Source organism: Oncorhynchus masou, chromosome 29, assembly GCF_036934945.1.
Source record: "Oncorhynchus masou masou isolate Uvic2021 chromosome 29, UVic_Omas_1.1, whole genome shotgun sequence".
Lineage (NCBI taxonomy): Eukaryota > Metazoa > Chordata > Actinopteri > Salmoniformes > Salmonidae > Oncorhynchus > Oncorhynchus masou.
Window position 1 is genome coordinate 78,555,632 of NC_088240.1, and position 26,188 is coordinate 78,581,819.

Below are 26,188 nucleotides of genomic sequence, written 5' to 3' on the forward strand. Positions count from 1 at the left end.
CTGGTCCAGAGAGTTCCAGGAGGCTGGGATGTTCAGCAGTCCAGCCCACACCCTTATCTCAGAGGAGGTGCTGGAGGCTCTTCGTGCATCTGACTTTCTATGTTTCCCCACCAGCCACATATATGGCCACACTTATTAAGAATTAAATCTGTTTATAAAATACATGAAATAGATTACATTAGAAAAATGTTATTGTCCATGCAATGTGGAAATGTGCTTTTACACATAAAAACAATCAGGGCAACGGAATGCTTTATCATCAAGAACATAGACTACTGGGGCCTCCCGAGTGGCGCAGGGGTCTAGCTGCCGAGCTGTGCCACTAGAGATCATGGTTCGAGTCCAGGCTCTGTCGCAGCCGGTCGTGACCGGGAGACCCATGGGGTGGTGCACAATTGGCCCAGCTTCGTCCGGGTTAGGGGAGGGTTTGGCCGGCAGAGATGTTCTTGTCCCATTGCGCTCTAGCGACACCTGTGGCAGGCCGGGCACAATGCATGGTGCAGTATTACCTCCAACACATTGGTGCGGTTGGTTAAGCGTGCAATTGTGTCAAAAACAGTGCGGCTGGGTTGTGTTTCAGAGTCCATACAGGAGTTGCAGCGATGGGACAAGACTAACTACCAATTGGATACCGTAAAATCAAAAACAGACTACTGAAACTATTGCCTACAGTAAAATTGTACTAATTATGTGCATAGGGTCTTATGGATTAAGGCATTTGTGACCACTCAATTCCACTGAAGCCGAGGAGATTTTAAATCAAATACCAGCAAAATGGTTTGGTTGTTCAATGCGAAGATGAACACTGGGTATAGTGATTAACATGTTTATTGAAGTATTCATTTGAAAGAAATACAATAACAGTGGTATCAGGAATGTGTGTGTATTTGTAAGGTTTTATACTGTGACCATGATTGTTGTGTGTCTCGGAAAGGCAATGCTGTTTTAAAGAGAAAAAAGCTACAGATGAAGTAACAAAAAAATGATATAACAAAACAAATTAAAAGACGGAAATAAAAGTAGTGGCAGAGGAAATTATTTTGCTCTTAAACACGTATTTAAGACAATCCTACTAACAGAGGCATCCGGAATATAAGATCCTAAATAGTCACCACAGCATCATTTTTCTTTTGCCTTCTACAACTGGATCCCATTCTCATGTAGCTAGATTGACATTGAAAGGTCATATTTTGAGGAAGGTTAGGACGGTGAAAAGAGAAGGTGCAAGGTTAAAGAATAACAAAGTTAAACAAGATCAAAAAATTTTTTTTGTTGCAATTTGTACAAACATAACTAAACTTCAACTATGTAATTCCACTATACTCAGTATTTAAATCAACATCAATGTTTTTTATTGTGTGTTAGAATTACCATAGCAAGAAAGTCAATCATTTCACAGGCTAGGTTGGAGATGCAAGTTAATATGATACAGAAACATGAGGAGAGAAGGAACTATACGCTGTAAGGGACAGAAATCAGAATGAAGATCATACAGAGAAACTCCCAGCCACATATTTCCACCCTGAATCTCTCAACTGCAGTTTTCTAGATGACAGAGACACCAGCGAGATACCAGATGACAGTCTAGAGAGACACCAGACATGGAGAAAGTGAGAGAAAAATACTACTTTCTACATCTAGTTTACCATTGACACTTGCTCACACACTGTTCCACTTTCCAAATACTTTCCTCAACACTTTCAAAGTTAGACTTCATAAACACAATCAGTCTTCGTCCTTTAGATAAGGTTCTGTACGGTTTGCAATTGGTAAACGTGCAGCTAAAATCTGCTAGATGTGAACAATCTGTTGGAGTCAAATTCGAAATTAATCAAGAAGACACTAGTAAAAACAAACCAGCTGAATCCATCTCTTTTCTTATACTTTTATCCCTCAACACAATGCCAATTTCTCAAACCTACAGTCCAGGAAAAGCCATCCTCCAAACCCTCCACTGTTTCTTTCCTCTTCTACCTGTCCAATACAAATAGAAGTACAGTTCACCCCACAGGGATGCTGTTACAGATGTAAGATCTTCATTTTAGCCAGTTGCAGGAAAATAATCCTGCAGCAACAAGAAATGTAAATTAATCTACATTTTTGTAGGGGTTTATAGACACACTTTAGAAGCCTTTTTAAAACTAAAATACACAACAAGTTTGCATTTCCTGCTATGCAGGAACATTCTCACCAACAAATGAGTGATCAAATAAAGATCCTACATCTGTACGGTTGCTCCTTCTTACTTCTATTAATAAGTTTCTGTCGATAACAGAGACTCTTGAAGGTAAACGTTTAATACAATCTACACATCCCAAACTAGCAGCAATAGCTTTGCAACGCAACATATTTCTGTGTATAACATATCATATCAATTGCCTTTGTAAATTGATCAGTTGATCTTAAAAATGTAATTCCTTATACAAAAACTACCGCACATTAAAACAAATGATTATTTAAAAGAATATTGGTGTTGAACTATTTCCTACCCAGCATTGTGCTGATGACATCAGTAAGCAACATCAATACACCTTTCTTTAAATCTCCATACAAAGAACATGTAAATTAAGTTGTACAAATGTGATGAATCAACAAGTGATTGGTAGGTCTGCATCTATCGTGAAAATACATCTGCCTAGCTAACAATGTGTTTAAACATACTCTAATTGAATCCAACAATGAAAAAAAGACAATTCTTCAACATGTTTGGATTTTCCTGGATCATACACACATATCTCTGCATAACTCTTCTCAAAAAACCTCCTCGATGAAAATACTGATAAAACAGGAGCCTGTCCTTTAAGACAATTCCTAATGGTACAAGTAAAGTATGCTATAATTCATTAAACTATTACCCAACTACAGGCTGCTACCAGGCACCAGTCCCTGAAAGGGTACAGACAAAAAAAACACAAAACATTGTCTACCAAGGTTACTTCTAGAAAAGTGTTGTAAAATGAAAAGAACATTATAAAATTATTAGTAATGCCCAGGGCTCAAATGTTAATGTTGAGACATGCCAAGAAAATGGACGTCATCTGTTTGAGTTTTTACTAACATCACAGAGCTTTTTAAATTCCAACTCCCACACTCATCTTTTTACTCTATAATTCTCAAATACTATGGTGGATTTTTATTCAAGTTCTCATTTTGTCCAAAGGGTCTTTGACAATCACTGTTATGTCACTCAAATTTCAGCTTTGATTCTTCTATCTTCAAAATAACACAACATAAGTGTCTATATTTTGACTTAGGCCTGATTAATACACATCTAATAAGCACTTGTAAATAACCAACATGAACAGAAAGGTTTACCTAACTAGTTACAAGTTAGCTAGCTAAACTGATACTTGCTGGGAGAATCTCCTCCCCAAAACAAACCAAAACCATCGCCTGTTAAGGCTTCCTCTTAAGGCTGAACAGTTGAGAACTCAACCAACACAGTTACTGGACTCTGAGAACAAATTCAAAACACATGAATGTTTCCTATTAACACCTCTCCATTGGATGCCTGTTCAAGGAGACCATGTCCTATTCGATGATGGGTGCAGAGCGATCGTTGGTCACCGTCTTTCTGAGCCGGACATGGGCAAATGGGTTGGTCCTGCCAGGGAGACAATGTGCATATCAGGCATGACAGGAGCTTAGACACGTTTATCCACAGTCATCTATCTAAAGTGGACCAGAGTTGGTGACCACTGCAATGCAGTACATCTACTGTATAAATAATATAATGAATGCATTTACCAGGTTGGGGAGGGTGGAGGAGAGGTGAAGTCTGAGGAGAGCTGTAGTAAAAGTGATGAAGATCCTAGTGTTATTAACCCATTACATATCATATCTACATTATATTCTGTCATTATAAGCCATCTATACCTCTTGCATCAGCATTGACAGAGCCGGTCGGTCAGGGGGCCCTGCCCACTCTACCCCTTCCCCTCTGACCTTCGGCCTCAGGCTGACCTGGTTGGAGTCGGCCATGCTGTATGGGCGCGGGCGGAAGGTGCTGACCCTCTGAGGGGGGAACGAGTGCTCCTCCTCAGACTCAGGGGTCAGGGCAGGCAGGCCAAGGGAGACCAGCTTATCTAATTGACCCGTACTGGTACTGTTGACCTTAGAGAGGAGCGGGGAGCTGGAGAGAAACCAGTGGTAAATGGTTCATTTTACAAGTGTCTTGCTCAACTCAATATCCTTAATGACAATCGCAGGCATATTGTTCTGACATTTCAGACTGAGGATAAATGGAGGAAAGTGGTCATGCTAACTCATCAACTGTACTGTTGATCTTGGAGAGCAAAGGGGACCTACGAGGTGGTAGAAGATTAGGACGGAGCTTTAGGTAGATGGAAAGAATGAGGGTCATTCATTCTCTAAAGACCCGGTCTCTTTGCTTGGCATGGACACATCGAAACGACAATGACACGTAGAGGAAAAGAACAGCATATCTGTGTCAAAGTGTCAGTGATCAGCTTCCTGTGAATAAGCCAAAGTCATCACTGCCAGTTTGTAGACATCGTGCTGACAGACAATGTTGTTGACAACGCTGCAGCTTGGCTGTTAGATCAGAGTCAATACAGGGAAGGGTGGAGAGCATAGCGGAAGGATTTATAGAGTTACAGTGTCAAGATTTGAATCATAACCCTACAAGTTGACTTCCATTTAAGACAATAACATTTTGAGGAATGAAATGACAATATCATAACAGTTTTTTGTTTCTATGGTAATGGACCTGCTGTCGAGGGGATCCAAGGTGTTGGGGTAGGGCTGAGTGTAGGAGAACGGGAACCAGCCTTTCCTGTAAGGGAGAGAGGGAGGAATTGTTTTGGTATTATCTGTATATAACCTAGAAAACCCATAGATTGCCTGAAGATGTAATTTCAGAACAGTCCTCAATTGGTGTTTGAAGAATTGTAGGATTTTGTACAGCTGAATAGTGGGTTCTAACTCTTACCGTCCCGTCCGTTCGTTCTGACCATAGTGCCACCCGTCTCTGGGCTCAGAGATGAGGAGGCTGAGAGCGTCGCCTGGCAGGAAGTGAAGTAAGCAGGCCCCGCCCACTCCACTGCCCTCTGAACCCCCAGGAGCGTGGGCAAATATGGCTTCCACACGAGACGGGCTGGAGAGAGGGAGAACTCGGTCTCTGGGCAGAGTGGAACCTGGAAGATAGAGAGGGAATGTGAAATTAATTAAATAGACATCACATTGGGAAATAAATGGACAAGAAGTGAAGGGGGAGGTATTAAAACCTACCCATAAACCCTCCCACCCGGGCCTCGCTGACTGGTCTCCTAGGCAACGGCAGCGTAGACGTTCCATACATCTCCGCTGCCTTCATCAGCATGGGATTATGGGACAGCAATGGTGTGTTCCCTCCTCCTAGCACTCCCTGGTGGTGCAGCGAGGGGGTTATGGCTCTGGAGAGAGGTGCACTGTGGGGTAGTGGAGGACTGTGAGGGGCACTGAGGGACAACGGCAGGGCCAGGCCCTGTAGGGAGGAGTAGGATGGGGAACCCTGGCTGAGAGAAAGCACAGTGGAGGGGATCAGACTTGGAGAAAGGCTGGAGGTGCTGGTGGCCAGGAGAAGAGAGGTCTGCTGGGCTTGGTTGGAGCCAACCGTGGAGGAGGTGGATGAAGTGGTGGGAGTGTCAGCACTAGTGATAGCATTAGCACTTGTGTTGTTGTTAGCATTGGGGCTAGCTGAGGCACTAATAGGTGTGCTGGTCTGCTGAGGGGAGCCTGCCCCACTCCCTCCAATAGCCCCTCCAGTGGCAGCGAGGGAGCGGAAGGTCTGGGGTCCGGGGGAATGTTGGGGAGGGGGGATGTCACTCTGGGAAGAAGAGGGGATGGGTCTCTGCTGCTTGGAGCCACCATTCAACAAGGGAGGCACCTCCTGTACTGACAGCCTCTGAAAGAGAGAAATGGTAAGAGAGAGAGAGATAAGACAGAGAGCTGAGAAGAAACAATGGAATTTTGCTAAATGACTGAAAACCATCTGAATGCTGTCTAAATAACAGAATACCCTAATCTTATAATAATTTCACTTTAACTTCTGAAGTACATGTAATTCCGACATTTGTCTGTGAATTCCTACTAATGAACTGAAACTGAAACCCCTTGTCCTCACCTGTTCTGGCTGTGCAGCGCCCAGCTTGGCATGTCGGAGGAGCTCAGCTATCCCAGATGCCCCAGAGCCCTGAGGGGCGGTGTGACGCAGCAGGTTGAGCGCCCGTTCAGGTAGTCTGGTTGGCTGGGAGCATGACTGTTGCCATGAGGACAGCTTCTGTGACAGGAGCTCTCTCACCTGGACACAGGGAGGAAGGAGAGGCAGGTTGGCAGTTGGATGGGGGTCAGGGACCATGTGTGTGTGTGTGTGTGTGTGTGTACCTTGCAGTGATAGTTGATGAGCAGCTTGGTAACGGAACACTGGCGGTCCACCAGGAAGCAGTATCGTCTCCTCTCCTCCGTCAGCGCCGAGCGGTAACCCACAGCAACCAGCGTGTCCAGCTCAGCCTGACGACGACTCATTAGCTCCACATACTGACAGAGGTTAGTAAACACACACATAGAAAGGAATGCAGAATAACAGAAGCAGCGGAGTAGGAGATATGTGACCTTTATAATACACTGTAGGGAGAGAGGCCCATCGGAAGGACCAAAAGGAAGAAGTGACATCATATCCTGTCTGCTGAGCAGCGATAAATCACAAAATATTATCCCTCACCTTCCTTAACCTGTCCTTCCATTGTCCACCCTTCTTATTTCCTGTTTTCTCATTCCAAAGATTTCTCCTCTTTCTCTTCCCTATCCCCCACGTTTACTTCAGTAAGGACTGGAAGCCAAATCAGATGAGCCAGATTGCTGTTTAATCTCATCCATACTTCTGCACACACAGGCTGTACATACACACACACAAACACTTGACTGTGCCTTGTAATGCTGAGTAAGATGATTTAGTCTGGTGGTGTTTCCAAGAAAAGCCCACAAATCTCAAGTGTCAAAACACCACTGTAAGTGTTTCACCAATACACAAATGCATCATTGAAACCTTACACTCAAAGCACTACTGACACAAAATGGTGTTGCTGGATGCTAGTTACCTGCATCTCCCTATCTCCATACTTGTTGGGGTGGCGACTGCCCTGGCTCTTCCTGCGCAGCTTCTTGAGCTGTGATTGGCAGCGCTCGATAGATTCCGACTTGGATTTGCGCTCACTCTGATATTTCTTCAACGTGGCCTGAGATTGAGAGAGAATGGGTGCGAGAAAACCCGATAGAGAGAGAGAGCAACAAATAGAAAAATAGTGAGTCAGAAAAGTGGTTGCTCTGTAGAGAGAAGGAAATATGTTAAAGGAAAATGCATAGATAAACTCACGGTAAGATATTTAATGTCCAACTCCAGCTTTTGCTCCAACTGGGACAGCAGCTCAGAATGGAACAGCTTCAACTGTAGATCATATTCCACCATCATTCATACAGCATCACAATAGTTAACAATCATATCACCACACACACAAGGTAAACACTCACCACGTCCTCCAGTTGAACCTGAATCTGCCTGTGCACCTCGGCCATCTGGAATAACGTGTCTCCTAGAATCCCCAAGAAGACACAGGGATACAGAGAATACGTCATCAACACATGATACAGAGAATACGTCATCATCACAGGATACAGAGAATACGTCATCAGCACAGGATACAGAGAATATGTCATCAACACAGGATACAGAGAATACGTCATCAGCACAGGATACAGAGAATACGTCATCAACACAGGATACAAAGAATACGTCATCAGCACAGGGATACAGAGAATACGTCATCAATACAGGATACAGAGAATACGTCATCAACACAGGGATACAGAGAATACGTCATCAACACAGGATACAGAGAATACGTCATCAACACAGGATACAGAGAATACGTCATCAGCACAGGATACAGAGAATACGTCATCAACACAGGATACAGAGAATACGTCATCAGCACAGGATACAGAGAATACGTCATCAACACAGGATACAAAGAATACGTCATCAGCACAGGGATACAGAGAATACGTCATCAATACAGGATACAGAGAATACGTCATCAACACAGGATACAGAGAATACGTCAACAACACAGGATACAGAGAATACGTCATCAACACAGGATACAGAGAATACGTCATCAGCACAGGATACAGAGAATACGTCATCAACACAGGATACAGAGAATACGTCATCAACACAGGATACAGAGAATACGTCATCAGCACAGGATACAGAGAATACGTCATCAACACAGGATACAGAGAATACGTCATCAGCACAGGATACAGAGAATACGTCATCAACACAGGATACAAAGAATACGTCATCAGCACAGGGATACAGAGAATACGTCATCAATACAGGATACAGAGAATACGTCATCAACACAGGGATACAGAGAATACGTCATCAACACAGGATACAGAGAATACGTCATCAACACAGGGATACAGAGAATACGTCATCAGCACAGGATACAGAGAATACGTCATCAACACAGGACGCAGAGAATACGTCATCAACACAGGATACAGAGAATACGTCATCAACACAGGGATACAGAGAATACGTCATCAACACAGGAAACAGAGAATACGTCATCAACACAGGATGCAGAGAATACGTCATCAACACAGGATACGTCATCAACACAGGATGCAGAGAATACGTCATCAACACAGGGATACAGAGAATACGTCATCAGCACAGGATACAGAGAATACGTCATCAACACAGGGATACAGAGAATACGTCATCAACACAGGATACGTCATCAACACAGGATGCAGAGAATACGTCATCAACACAGGATACGTCATCAACACAGGATACAGAGAATACGTCATCAACACAGGGATACAGAGAATACGTCATCAGCACAGGATACAGAGAATACGTCATCAACACAGGATACAGAGAATACGTCATCAACACAGGGATACAGAGAACACGTCATCAACACAGGATACGTAATCAACACAGGATGCAGAGAATACGTCATCAACACAGGGATACAGAGAATACGTCATCAGCACAGGATACAGAGAATACGTCATCAGCACAGGATACAGAGAATACGTCATCAGCACAGGATACAGAGAATACGTCATCAGCACAGGGATACAGAGAATACGTCATCAACACAGGGATACAGAGAATACGTCATCAACACAGGGATACAGAGAATACGTCATCAACACAGGGATACAGAGAATATGTCATCAACACAGGATACAGAGAATATGTCATCAACACAGGATACAGAGAATACGTCATCAACACAGGATACAGAGAATATGTCATCAACACAGGGATACAGAGAATACGTCATCAACACAGGATACAGAGAATATGTCATCAACACAGGATACAGAGAATATGTCATCAACACAGGATACAGAGAAAACGTCATCAACACAGGATACAGAGAATACGTCATCAACACAGGATACAGAGAATACGTCATCAACACAGGGATACAGAGAATATGTCATCAGCACAGGGATACAGAGAATACGTCATCAACACAGGATACGTCATCAACACAGGATGCAGAGAATACGTCATCAACACAGGATACGTCATCAACACAGGATACAGAGAATACGTCATCAACACAGGGATACAGAGAATACGTCATCAGCACAGGATACAGAGAATACGTCATCAACACAGGATACAGAGAATACGTCATCAACACAGGATACAGAGAATACGTCATCAACACAGGGATACAGAGAACACGTCATCAACACAGGATACGTAATCAACACAGGATGCAGAGAATACGTCATCAACACAGGGATACAGAGAATACGTCATCAGCACAGGATACAGAGAATACGTCATCAGCACAGGATACAGAGAATACGTCATCAGCACAGGATACAGAGAATACGTCATCAGCACAGGGATACAGAGAATACGTCATCAACACAGGGATACAGAGAATACGTCATCAACACAGGGATACAGAGAATACGTCATCAACACAGGGATACAGAGAATATGTCATCAACACAGGATACAGAGAATATGTCATCAACACAGGATACAGAGAATACGTCATCAACACAGGATACAGAGAATATGTCATCAACACAGGATACAGAGAATATGTCATCAACACAGGATACAGAGAAAACGTCATCAACACAGGATACAGAGAATACGTCATCAACACAGGATACAGAGAATACGTCATCAACACAGGGATACAGAGAATATGTCATCAGCACAGGGATACAGAGAATACGTCATCAACACAGGATACGTCATCAACACAGGATGCAGAGAATACGTCATCAACACAGGATACAGAGAATACGTTATCAACACAGGATACAGAGAATACGTCATCAACACAGGATACAGAGAATACGTCATCAACACAGGGATACAGAGAATACGTCATCAACACAGGATACAGAGAATACGTCATCAACACAGGGATACAGAGAATACGTCATCAACACAGGATACAGAGAATACGTCATCAACACAGGGATACAGAGAATACGTCATCAACACAGGGATACAGAGAATATGTCATCATCACAGGATACGTCATCAACACAGGATACAGAGAATATGTCATCAACACAGGGATACAGAGAATACGTCATCAACACAGGATACAGAGAATACGTCATCAACACAGGATACAGAGAATACGTTATCAACACAGGGATACAGAGGTTACGTCATCAGCACAGGGATACAGAGAATACGTCATCAACACAGGATACAGAGAATACGTCATCAACACAGGATACAGAGAATACGTCATCAACACAGGATACAGAGAATACGTCATCAACACAGGATATAGAGAATACGTCATCAACACAGGGATACAGAGAATACGTCATCAACACAGGATGCAGAGAATACGTCATCAACACAGGGATACAGAGAATACGTCATCAACACAGGACACAGAGAATACGTCATCAACACAGGATACAGAAAATACGTCATCAACACAGGGATACAGAGAATACGTCATCAACACAGGGATACAGAGAATACGTCATCAACACAGGATACAGAGAATACGTCATCAACACAGGATACAGAGAATACGTCATAAACACAGGGATACAGAGAATACGTCATCAACACAGGATACAGAGAATACGTCATCAACACAGGATACAGAGAATACGTCATCAACACAGGGATACAGAGAATACGTCATCAACACAGGATACAGAGAATACGTCATCAACACAGGGATACAGAGAATACGTCATCAACACAGGATACAGAGAATACATCATCAACACAGGGATACAGAGAATACGTCATCAACACAGGATACAGAGAATACGTCATCAACACAGGATACAGAGAATACGTCATCAGCACAGGACACAGAGAATACGTCATCAACACAGGATACAGAGAATACGTCATCAACACAGGGACACAGAGAATACGTCATCAACACAGGGATACAGAGAATACGTCATCAACACAGGATACAGAGAATACGTCATCAACACAGGATACAGAAAATACGTCATCAGCACAGGATACAGAGAATACGTCATCAGCACAGGATACAGAGAATACGTCATCAGCACAGGATACAGAGAATACGTCATCAACACAGGGATACAGAGAATACGTCATCAACACAGGGATACAGAGAATACGTCATCAACACAGGGATACAGAGAATACGTCATCAACACAGGATACAGAGAATACGTCATCAGCACAGGATACAGAGAATACGTCATCAACACAGGATACAGAGAATACGTCATCAACACAGGGATACAGAGAATACGTCATCAACACAGGATACAGAGAATACGTCATCAACACAGGGATACAGAGAATACGTCATCAACACAGGGATACAGAGAATATGTCATCAACACAGGATACAGAGAATATGTCATCAACACAGGATACAGAGAATACGTCATCAACACAGGATACAGAGAATACGTCATCAACACAGGGATACAGAGAATATGTCATCAACACAGGATACAGAGAATATGTCATCAACACAGGATACAGAGAATATGTCATCAACACAGGATACAGAGAATATGTCATCAACACAGGATACAGAGAAAACGTCATCAACACAGGATACAGAGAATACGTCATCAACACAGGATACAGAGAATACGTCATCAACACAGGGATACAGAGAATATGTCATCAACACAGGGATACAGAGAATACGTCATCAACACAGGATACGTCATCAACACAGGATGCAGAGAATACGTCATCAACACAGGATACAGAGAATACGTTATCAACACAGGATACAGAGAATACGTCATCAACACAGGATACAGAGAATACATCATCAACACAGGGATACAGAGAATACGTCATCAACACAGGATACAGAGAATACGTTATCAACACAGGATACAGAGAATACGTCATCAACACAGGATACAGAGAATACGTCATCAACACAGGGATACAGAGAATACGTCATCAACACAGGATACAGAGAATACGTCATCAACACAGGGATACAGAGAATACGTCATCAACACAGGATACAGAGAATACGTCATCAACACAGGGATACAGAGAATACGTCATCAACACAGGGATACAGAGAATACGTCATCATCACAGGATACGTCATCAACACAGGATACAGAGAATACGTCATCAACACAGGGATACAGAGAATACGTCATCAACACAGGTTGCAGAGAATACGTCATCAACACAAGGATACAGAGAATACGTCATCAGCACAGGATACAGAGAATACGTCATCAACACAGGGATACAGAGAATACGTCATCAACACAGGATACAGAGAATACGTCATCAACACAGGATGCAGAGAATACGTCATCAACACAGGGATACAGAGAATACGTAATCAACACAGGATACAGAGAATACGTCATCAACACAGGATACAGAGAATACGTCATCAACACAGGGATACAGAGAATACGTCATCAACACAGGATACAGAGAATACGTCATCAACACAGGGATACAGAGAATACGTCATCAACACAGGATACAGAGAATACGTCATCAACACAGGATACAGAAAATACGTCATCAGCACAGGATACAGAGAATACGTCATCAACACAGGATACAAAGAATACGTCATCAGCACAGGGATACAGAGAATACGTCATCAATACAGGATACAGAGAATACGTCATCAACACAGGGATACAGAGAATACGTCATCAACACAGGATACAGAGAATACGTCATCAACACAGGGATACAGAGAATACGTCATCAGCACAGGATACAGAGAATACGTCATCAACACAGGACGCAGAGAATACGTCATCAACACAGGATACAGAGAATACGTCATCAACACAGGGATACAGAGAATACGTCATCAACACAGGAAACAGAGAATACGTCATCAACACAGGATGCAGAGAATACGTCATCAACACAGGATACGTCATCAACACAGGATGCAGAGAATACGTCATCAACACAGGGATACAGAGAATACGTCATCAGCACAGGATACAGAGAATACGTCATCAACACAGGGATACAGAGAATACGTCATCAACACAGGATACGTCATCAACACAGGATGCAGAGAATACGTCATCAACACAGGATACGTCATCAACACAGGATACAGAGAATACGTCATCAACACAGGGATACAGAGAATACGTCATCAGCACAGGATACAGAGAATACGTCATCAACACAGGATACAGAGAATACGTCATCAACACAGGGATACAGAGAACACGTCATCAACACAGGATACGTAATCAACACAGGATGCAGAGAATACGTCATCAACACAGGGATACAGAGAATACGTCATCAGCACAGGATACAGAGAATACGTCATCAGCACAGGATACAGAGAATACGTCATCAGCACAGGATACAGAGAATACGTCATCAGCACAGGGATACAGAGAATACGTCATCAACACAGGGATACAGAGAATACGTCATCAACACAGGGATACAGAGAATACGTCATCAACACAGGGATACAGAGAATATGTCATCAACACAGGATACAGAGAATATGTCATCAACACAGGATACAGAGAATACGTCATCAACACAGGATACAGAGAATATGTCATCAACACAGGGATACAGAGAATACGTCATCAACACAGGATACAGAGAATATGTCATCAACACAGGATACAGAGAATATGTCATCAACACAGGATACAGAGAAAACGTCATCAACACAGGATACAGAGAATACGTCATCAACACAGGATACAGAGAATACGTCATCAACACAGGGATACAGAGAATATGTCATCAGCACAGGGATACAGAGAATACGTCATCAACACAGGATACGTCATCAACACAGGATGCAGAGAATACGTCATCAACACAGGATACGTCATCAACACAGGATACAGAGAATACGTCATCAACACAGGGATACAGAGAATACGTCATCAGCACAGGATACAGAGAATACGTCATCAACACAGGATACAGAGAATACGTCATCAACACAGGATACAGAGAATACGTCATCAACACAGGGATACAGAGAACACGTCATCAACACAGGATACGTAATCAACACAGGATGCAGAGAATACGTCATCAACACAGGGATACAGAGAATACGTCATCAGCACAGGATACAGAGAATACGTCATCAGCACAGGATACAGAGAATACGTCATCAGCACAGGATACAGAGAATACGTCATCAGCACAGGGATACAGAGAATACGTCATCAACACAGGGATACAGAGAATACGTCATCAACACAGGGATACAGAGAATACGTCATCAACACAGGGATACAGAGAATATGTCATCAACACAGGATACAGAGAATATGTCATCAACACAGGATACAGAGAATACGTCATCAACACAGGATACAGAGAATATGTCATCAACACAGGATACAGAGAATACGTCATCAACACAGGATACAGAGAAAACGTCATCAACACAGGATACAGAGAATACGTCATCAACACAGGATACAGAGAATACGTCATCAACACAGGGATACAGAGAATATGTCATCAGCACAGGGATACAGAGAATACGTCATCAACACAGGATACGTCATCAACACAGGATGCAGAGAATACGTCATCAACACAGGATACAGAGAATACGTTATCAACACAGGATACAGAGAATACGTCATCAACACAGGATACAGAGAATACGTCATCAACACAGGGATACAGAGAATACGTCATCAACACAGGATACAGAGAATACGTCATCAACACAGGGATACAGAGAATACGTCATCAACACAGGATACAGAGAATACGTCATCAACACAGGGATACAGAGAATACGTCATCAACACAGGGATACAGAGAATATGTCATCATCACAGGATACGTCATCAACACAGGATACAGAGAATATGTCATCAACACAGGGATACAGAGAATACGTCATCAACACAGGATACAGAGAATACGTCATCAACACAGGATACAGAGAATACGTTATCAACACAGGGATACAGAGGTTACGTCATCAGCACAGGGATACAGAGAATACGTCATCAACACAGGATACAGAGAATACGTCATCAACACAGGATACAGAGAATACGTCATCAACACAGGATACAGAGAATACGTCATCAACACAGGATATAGAGAATACGTCATCAACACAGGGATACAGAGAATACGTCATCAACACAGGATGCAGAGAATACGTCATCAACACAGGGATACAGAGAATACGTCATCAACACAGGATACAGAGAATACGTCATCAACACAGGATACAGAAAATACGTCATCAACACAGGGATACAGAGAATACGTCATCAACACAGGGATACAGAGAATACGTCATCAACACAGGATACAGAGAATACGTCATCAACACAGGATACAGAGAATACGTCATAAACACAGGGATACAGAGAATACGTCATCAACACAGGATACAGAGAATACGTCATCAACACAGGATACAGAGAATACGTCATCAACACAGGGATACAGAGAATACGTCATCAACACAGGATACAGAGAATACGTCATCAACACAGGGATACAGAGAATACGTCATCAACACAGGATACAGAGAATACATCATCAACACAGGGATACAGAGAATACGTCATCAACACAGGATACAGAGAATACGTCATCAACACAGGATACAGAGAATACGTCATCAGCACAGGACACAGAGAATACGTCATCAACACAGGATACAGAGAATACGTCATCAACACAGGGACACAGAGAATACATCATCAACACAGGGATACAGAGAATACGTCATCAACACAGGATACAGAGAATACGTCATCAACACAGGATACAGAAAATACGTCATCAGCACAGGATACAGAGAATACGTCATCAGCACAGGATACAGAGAATACGTCATCAGCACAGGATACAGAGAATACGTCATCAACACAGGGATACAGAGAATACGTCATCAACACAGGGATACAGAGAATACGTCATCAACACAGGGATACAGAGAATACGTCATCAACACAGGATACAGAGAATACGTCATCAGCACAGGATACAGAGAATACGTCATCAACACAGGATACAGAGAATACGTCATCAACACAGGGATACAGAGAATACGTCATCAACACAGGATACAGAGAATACGTCATCAACACAGGGATACAGAGAATACGTCATCAACACAGGGATACAGAGAATATGTCATCAACACAGGATACAGAGAATATGTCATCAACACAGGATACAGAGAATACGTCATCAACACAGGATACAGAGAATACGTCATCAACACAGGGATACAGAGAATATGTCATCAACACAGGATACAGAGAATATGTCATCAACACAGGATACAGAGAATATGTCATCAACACAGGATACAGAGAATATGTCATCAACACAGGATACAGAGAAAACGTCATCAACACAGGATACAGAGAATACGTCATCAACACAGGATACAGAGAATACGTCATCAACACAGGGATACAGAGAATATGTCATCAACACAGGGATACAGAGAATACGTCATCAACACAGGATACGTCATCAACACAGGATGCAGAGAATACGTCATCAACACAGGATACAGAGAATACGTTATCAACACAGGATACAGAGAATACGTCATCAACACAGGATACAGAGAATACATCATCAACACAGGGATACAGAGAATACGTCATCAACACAGGATACAGAGAATACGTTATCAACACAGGATACAGAGAATACGTCATCAACACAGGATACAGAGAATACGTCATCAACACAGGGATACAGAGAATACGTCATCAACACAGGATACAGAGAATACGTCATCAACACAGGGATACAGAGAATACGTCATCAACACAGGATACAGAGAATACGTCATCAACACAGGGATACAGAGAATACGTCATCAACACAGGGATACAGAGAATACGTCATCATCACAGGATACGTCATCAACACAGGATACAGAGAATACGTCATCAACACAGGGATACAGAGAATACGTCATCAACACAGGTTGCAGAGAATACGTCATCAACACAAGGATACAGAGAATACGTCATCAGCACAGGATACAGAGAATACGTCATCAACACAGGGATACAGAGAATACGTCATCAACACAGGATACAGAGAATACGTCATCAACACAGGATGCAGAGAATACGTCATCAACACAGGGATACAGAGAATACGTAATCAACACAGGATACAGAGAATACGTCATCAACACAGGATACAGAGAATACGTCATCAACACAGGGATACAGAGAATACGTCATCAACACAGGATACAGAGAATACGTCATCAACACAGGGATACAGAGAATACGTCATCAACACAGGATACAGAGAATACGTCATCAACACAGGATACAGAAAATACGTCATCAGCACAGGATACAGAGAATACGTCATCAACACAGGGATACAGAGAATACGTCATCAACACAGGTTGCAGAGAATACGTCATCAACACAAGGATACAGAGAATACGTCATCAGCACAGGATACAGAGAATACGTCATCAACACAGGGATACAAAGAATACGTCATCAACACAGGATACAGAGAATACGTCATCAACACAGGATGCAGAGAATACGTCATCAACACAGGGATACAGAGAATACGTCATCAACACAGGATGCAGAGAATACGTCATCAACACAGGGATACAGAGAATACGTCATCAACACAGGATACAGAGAATACGTCATCAACACAGGGACACAGAGAATACGTCATCAACACAGGGACACAGAGAATACGTCATCAACACAGGGATACAGAGAATACGTCATCAACACATGATACAGAGAATACGTCATCAACACAGGATACAGAGAATACGTCATCAACACAGGGATACAGAGAATACGTCATCAACACAGGATACAGAGAATACGTCATCAACACAGGATACAGAGAATACGTCATCAACACAGGGATACAGAGAATACGTCATCAACACAGGATACAGAGAATACGTCATCAACACAGGGATACAGAGAATACGTCATCAACACAGGATACAGAGAATATGTCATCAACACAGGGATACAGAGAATACGTCATCAACACAGGGATACAGAGAATACGTCATCAACACAGGATACAGAGAATACGTCATCAACACAGGATACAGAAAATACGTCATCAGCACAGGATACAGAGAATACGTCATCAACACAGGATACAGAGAATACGTCATCAACACAGGATGCAGAGAATACGTCATCAACACAGGGATACAGAGAATACGTCATCAACACAGGATGCAGAGAATACATCATCAACACAGGATATGTCATCAGCACAGGATACAGAGAATACGTCATCAACACAGGGAGACAGAGAATACGTCATCAACACAGGATACAGAGAATACGTCATCAACACAGGGATACAGAGAATACGTCATCAACACAGGTTGCAGAGAATACGTCATCAACACAGGGATACAGAGAATACGTCATCAGCACAGGATACAGAGAATACGTCATCAACACAGGGATACAGAGAATACGTCATCAACACAGGATACAGAGAATACGTCATCAACACAGGATGCAGAGAATACGTCATCAACACAGGGATACAGAGAATACGTCATCAACACAGGATGCAGAGAATACGTCATCAACACAGGGATACAGAGAATACGTCATCAACACAGGATACAGAGAATACGTCATCAACACAGGATACAGAGAATACGTCATCAACACAGGGATACAGAGAATACGTCATCAACACAGGATACAGAGAATACGTCATCAACACAGGATACAGAGAATACGTCATCAACACAGGATGCAGAGAATACATCATCAACACAGGATATGTCATCAGCACAGGATACAGAGAATACGTCATCAACACAGGGAGACAGAGAATACGTCATCAACACAGGGATACAGAGAATACGTCATCAACACAGGATACAGAGAATACGTCATCAACACAGGGATACAGAGAATACGTCATCAACACAGGATGCAGAGAATACATCATCAACACAGGATACAGAGAATACGTCATCAACACAGGGATACAGAGAATACGTCATCAACACAGGATACAGAGAATACGTCATCAACACAGGGATACAGAGAATACGTCATCAACACAGGATGCAGAGAATACATCATCAACACAGGATATGTCATCAGCACAGGATACAGAGAATACGTCATCAACACAGGGAGACAGAGAATACGTCATCAACACAGGATACAGAGAATACGTCATCAACACAGGGATACAGAGAATACGTCATCAACACAGGTTGCAGAGAATACGTCATCAACACAGGGATACAGAGAATACGTCATCAGCACAGGATACAGAGAATACGTCATCAACACAGGGATACAGAGAATACGTCATCAACACAGGATACAGAGAATACGTCATCAACACAGGATGCAGAGAATACGTCATCAACACAGGGATACAGAGAATACGTCATCAACACAGGATGCAGAGAATACGTCATCAACACAGGGATACAGAGAATACGTCATCAACACAGGATACAGAGAATACGTCATCAACACAGGATACAGAGAATACGTCATCAACACAGGGATACAGAGAATACGTCATCAACACAGGATACAGAGAATACGTCATCAACACAGGATACAGAGAATACGTCATCAACACAGGATACAGAGAATACGTCATCAACACAGGATACAGAGAATACGTCATCAACACAGGGATACAGAGAATACGTCATCAACACAGGATACAGAGAATACGTCATCAACACAGGGATACAGAGAATACGTCATCAACACAGGGATACAGAGAATATGTCATCAACACAGGATACAGAGAATACGTCATCAACACAGGGATACAGAGAATACGTCATCAACACAGGATACAGAGAATACGTCATCAACACAGGATACAGAGAATACGTCATCAACACAGGGATACAGAGAATACGTCATCAGCACAGGATACAGAGAATACGTCATCAACACAGGACGCAGAGAATACGTCATCAACACAGGGACACAGAGAATACGTCATCAACACAGGGATACAGAGAATACGTCATCACACAGGATACGTCATCAACACAGGGATACAGAGAATACGTCATCAACACAGGATACAGAGAATACGTCATCAACACAGGATACAGAGAATACGTCATCAACACAGGGATACAGAGAATACGTCATCAACACAGGGATACAGAGAATACATCATCAACACAGGGATACAGAGAATACGTCATCAGCACAGGATACAGAGAATAAGTCATCAACACAGGGATACAGAGAATACGTCATCAACACAGGATACAGAGAATAAGTCATCAACACAGATGACTATGACACATATGACAGAGAATACGTCATCAACACAGGGATACAGAGAATACGTCATCAGCACAGGATACAGAGAATAAGTCACCAACACAGGGATACAGAGTGGGATAAAAGGGCTGGGGAAAAAACACTTGTTGTGACTTCACATTGTCTGTATGTGCAATATTGTGTCTGAGGTGTCGGATCAATAAAGTAGTATCTTATCTCACATGGAGCTGTTAACTGACTGAATGATTGTATCTCTCAACTTCTCAGCCTATGATGTCAGCTGTGAGTCTGCCAATGAGGTAAAGAATGTGTGTGTCTCTCTCCCACAGCACAGTAGTTTGTGGTGTCTGGCATTTATCCCTCCCTCCCCCTTCCTGACTGTTTGCAGCATTACAATGAGATCATGTGGTGTTGTTAATCTCTCAACAATCAACCCACTCTCTCCCTCTCGCTCAGTTCCCTCATGCTCGCTCTCTTTCTCAGCTCCCTCCCTCACTCACTCCCTACTTTCTCTTGTTCCTCCACTCTCTAGCTCGCTTCTTCTCCCATAGTCCCTTAGTGTTTCTCACCCCACCCCCGGTCTCTCTCTCTCTCTCATACACCCACCCACCCAGTCACTCACCCAGTCACCCACCCAGTCACCCACTCAGTCACCCACCCAGTCACTCACCCAGTCACCCACCCAGTCACTCACCCAGTCACTCACCCAGTCACCCACCCACCAAGTCACTCACCCAGTCACTCACCCAGTCACCCACCCAGTCACTCACCCAGTCACCTACCAAGTCACTCACCCAGTCATCCACCCAGTCACTCACCCAGTTCTTTGGACCCTTGGCTGTCGCTGGCCAGTTCTCCCAGTTTGACCAGACCATCGAAGTATCCCTTGGCTGCTACCGTCACTCCTGAAAGGAAAACACCTTTCAGTGAGGGGCACCATGTAACAAAGACCCTCTAAATGGGCTTCAGGATTGGGCCTGGGTGGAATGCAGCTTCTATGCCAGACACCAGAGAGCAATCATTAAAATGTCCAAACAAACATGCCCTACCAACTTGCCCACCCAACGCCACTAGATATGCTATAGCACACATTATACAGTATACTGTGTGCACACCACTCTCTCTCACCTGTCAGGGCTTTCTCATAGTGTTTCCCCATGGTCACAAAGTTCTTCAGACTGGGGTTGAACTGGTCCAGAATCCCCTACAAAACACATGACAACAAGAGACAATATTCATGTCTCCTCTTCAACTTACCACTTAGTCACAGTCTGTGATCATTGCTGCTAGCAGACTGAGTTTCAACAAAGGCGTTATATAGGGCACTCGCCTGACTACATCTAAAGACAAATTCATTGCTCTTGGAGACAACAAACCTACACACACTGTACCTTATACACGTTTTCTGTCATCTTGTTGACCTCGTCTGAACGAGACATGGTGTTTCAGAATGTTTATTTATTGTAGGCTCCTCCTCTGAATCTGAGGGTATTAGGCTTTACAACAGCAGACTGAAGTCCCCTGGAAACACAAAGACGGAAAAAAACAAGTGTTGGCAGGTAGCCTAGAGGTTAAGCGTGTTGGGTCAGTAACCAAAAGGCTTCTGGTTCAAATCCCAGAACAGGCAAGGTGAAGAATCTGTTGATGTGCCCTTGAGGAAGGCACTTATCCATAGGAACATACAGGAGCAATTAGGGTTAAGAGTGTCTGTTAAAGGACTGAAATGTACAATTAATTCAAGTATAAAGAACTTCTATGAGAGGTCTAACCAGACAACCAAGAGAGGTATTCAGGCTGAGGTGTTTGGAGGTAATCTGGCAAATCACACTCACCCATACAGAGTGAGATGGAGGGTTTCATCAGTGGTCTATGATCCATACAGGAGGCAATGACCAGACAGCTTATCCCTAAACTACCACCCAACATGCTTGTGCTGTGACCCATCTTTTAGAGTTGTTTGGGACTGTGTTAAGTCTCTTCCCAAGACTTCTAGCAGTCCTATGCCGTGACCCAAGAGGAATAAACCACAGCCCACCAGTGGGTCCGGAGCCAGTCTTTGTGAACCCCGGCTGCTCCTCATCAAGAGGGTGACCTTCCAGAGCTAACGACTGGAAATGTTGACTTTATGTCCTGCTCCATTATCCGATATGGGTCAACATTTTTCATGTAATCTCTAACAAAGGAGGGCTGTAAGGGGAAAAGCGGAGTTGAGCGTGACTTTAGCCATCCAGGGGGGAATTCTGTCACCAAACAGCTTGGTCAGTTCAGCAACGGTTCTCTCTCTGTGGTCCAATGTTTATTCAGTGCCATGACACTTGTGCCTGGTGTTGAAAAAGTCCATTGTTCTTATCTGAGGGGTTATGAATGGTCTGAAACAAACTGATAGCAGAAACATTTGGGTTGCCCTAATGTAGGGTTGTGATAAAATAATTGGTGGACTCAATCGCAAAAGCTAAGAAGTGCCGCGTTATTCACATCCTTATGGAAGCAGGAAATACAACCTCAGGGCCTGGAATCAAAGGAGGGTCTGACTGCTGTTATTATTATTACCAAAATTATTACCAAAATGTATCTTTATGGGGGGAACAGCATTTCATACTCTAACATATGATCCAATCAAATCAAAGTATTTGTCACATGCACAGGATCAGGCACGTTTAAACAGTACAGTGAAATGCTTACCTGCAAGCTACAGCACACTGAGGAACAGGCCATTCAAACTCTTCCACTATAATGCCTAACTTATTACATGACACAATCAGAAGATTGGTAATATAGACCACTTTAGGCCATACTTGTGTCATGCTTATGACACTTCATTACATGGGTTGGTGGAAATAGAGCGGGCAGAATAGAAGTAGTTCTGATTCGGTATTATAGAACGTCTCAGAAATAATTCTAGTCATTCAAGTTCTACTCTGTAAACCTACAGTACTCTAGCCATGATGAATGTACAGTGGCGCTCACACAAGCCTCTTCTCTCTAGTGTTACAGCACGGTGGTCCTCGTGTGGGGCTGCTGTTGAATAGACCTGACGACATCATTTGATCCACAGATGTATGGGTTACAGCTCTGTACAGTACAACTGACCTCCTATGGACTTGTTGTTACCTATGTTCAAGGAGGCTCTGAGCTTATGTTAAAGACGTCCTCTAGCAATTTGACGTTTTCCTGTTGAATATCCCAAGTATAAATACAGTAATGTACACACACAGGAGGGTCATTTTTGGGGAGCAAAATAGTGTTTTTTAGACACAACTGCAAACGTCAAGGAGTTATTACCTTTACAGAAAGAAAAAAATATCAAGATTTCAAGTGAAATTTCCCATATGAAATCATGTGAAAATGTGTTTTTGGAACACTTCAAATGTGATCACGTTTTCACATGTATAGTTTCATGTTATCACATATTGCTTTCCATGTTGTCACACGTTATCGCATTAACTTCACAATTCACATGTGAAATTCATGTGGTTTTTCCTGTAAGGGTTGGTCTGAAGGTCTGAGGTGATGTCATTGGCCTCCCCCCTTGTTTGAGGAGCAATAGAGAACCAAAGAGGAAAGGCCCACACCCCACTTGTGTCATGTTATACCTGGACCACCTATTGAGATGTGCCTTTTGGTAAGTAAATCAGGTGTGTGAGGGGAGAAGGAGACTGGAGTAAGACTAATTGGGTAAGTAGAAGTGCACAAAGAACTTATCAACATCTGAAGAAATCCAATGAAGAATTTCCTTGATCAATATCCTATCATTGACGGGGCAGAAACACGTTTTTTGGGGTGTCAGGTAGCCTAGTGGTTGGAGCATTGGGCCAGTAACCGAAAGAGTTGCTGGATTGAATCCTGGGCTGACAAGGTAAAAATCAGTCTTTCTGCCCCTGAACAAGGCAGTTATTAACCCACTGTTCCCTGGTAGGCTGTCATTGTAAATAAGAATTTGTTCTAAATTAAAAACCCAGGACTTCTTTCTAGCCAACTCAACACACTACCTCTGGTTCCCCATAAACGCTGATCTACAATCTGTTATGCTTGTTAGGATTGGGTTAGGATTGGGGTTTGGTAAACTGACCGTTAATCTGCAGATTGGGGCACATTCTCAAGGTCCAATTTAAGAGGTTAATTAATTTCTTGTTATTCAAACCAGGTTGGTCAATTGGGAACCAATTTTCATGCGCAATGACAACATAGCCAAATATAGAATTACACAGCAAATCTATAATCAATGTACTAAAACACAAATTATCTGAAACGGCTTTTGTAATGTAGGTATTGAAATATAATTTTTACATTTTGTTGCCAAAGATGTTTCAGAAACAGCTACTAGGCCTACATAACGTCAACAACTGAAAACTGTTGACAAGCTTTGCAGGAGTTTTCAAGTGATTACACTGGTTTTGGCAACAATTACAAATGTGACAGAGATGCAACATAGGTGAAAAATATCATAAACAAATGTCTGTGAAACAGGAACGTTATAAACAGATTGGAGGTTGTGGTTATCACTTTGACTCTTATTGGCATACATAACTAAAATACGAAACATCTTCTCGAAACCAAGTTAAACGAATTATCGAGATGTGAAAGTGGACGAAATGAGAGACATTACTCTCAGCAAATCAGTATCACCAGTCTATAGCCCCATTCAGCAACACCTGTTGATCTCTAGGCCGACATATAAAACTCAGCGCAATTCATTCAAAGTTAGATAAGCAGCAAAATAGTTGATACAAAGTGGAATTGTACCTTTTCTGAGCTCATTGTTGGAAAAAAAACAGATGACCGAAACGCCGTTTGCCTTTTGTATTTCTTTTCTTTTCTTCTATTGCTTTCCCCTTCGTTAGTGGGGGTTGTTTCACCCAGCAGTGCACTAAATCTCAATATCCCCCCCCCCCCCGCCTTCGTTCTCTGTCTCTCACGCTCTTCTTTTTTACTCACACAAATCGGCGTCAGACTTTTGGTGCGGTTCTGTACCTCTACTCACTGTTGAGCCGATTAGCAATATGCCTTCACGCACCACCCCGGACAGAAAATTCACCGCGAATAAACCCCGACCGCTGCATCAAACTCCCTACGGTTAGAAGCCTCAGGTCTCTTCCGTTCTCTATCTCTCTCTACCACTCTCCTTTTCTCTCACAATGTCCTCACTCCCGTTCACCCTCTCGCTCACTATCCCTCTCTCATTCACTCACTCACTCACTCCGGCAGAATAACAATGAGCAAACGGGACCCGGGATGAATAGCGGTAGAGAGAATAATGACTTGAAACTTTTAAAGCAAGGATGGCAGACCCCGCAGTCACGTATCATTGGCCTACATCCGCCACCCCCTTCTCACA

General features: G+C 42.8%; 1 protein-coding gene across 1 annotated transcript; it reads right to left on the reverse strand.

Annotated features, from left to right (window-relative positions):
• Positions 1-810: 810 nt before the first annotated feature.
• Positions 811-26,188, reverse strand: LOC135520666 (brain-specific angiogenesis inhibitor 1-associated protein 2-like). Its single transcript, XM_064946386.1, has 15 exons — positions 25,597-26,188; positions 22,245-22,374; positions 21,982-22,057; positions 21,672-21,758; positions 7,528-7,589; positions 7,373-7,444; positions 7,098-7,235; positions 6,385-6,537; positions 6,125-6,301; positions 5,251-5,905; positions 4,952-5,156; positions 4,730-4,795; positions 3,877-4,132; positions 3,748-3,788; positions 811-3,604 (listed from the first exon to the last, which is right to left on the reverse strand). Exons 2-15 carry the CDS (start codon positions 22,290-22,292, stop codon positions 3,532-3,534), a joined length of 2,109 nt encoding a protein of 702 aa, XP_064802458.1. The 5' UTR covers positions 22,293-22,374; positions 25,597-26,188; the 3' UTR covers positions 811-3,531.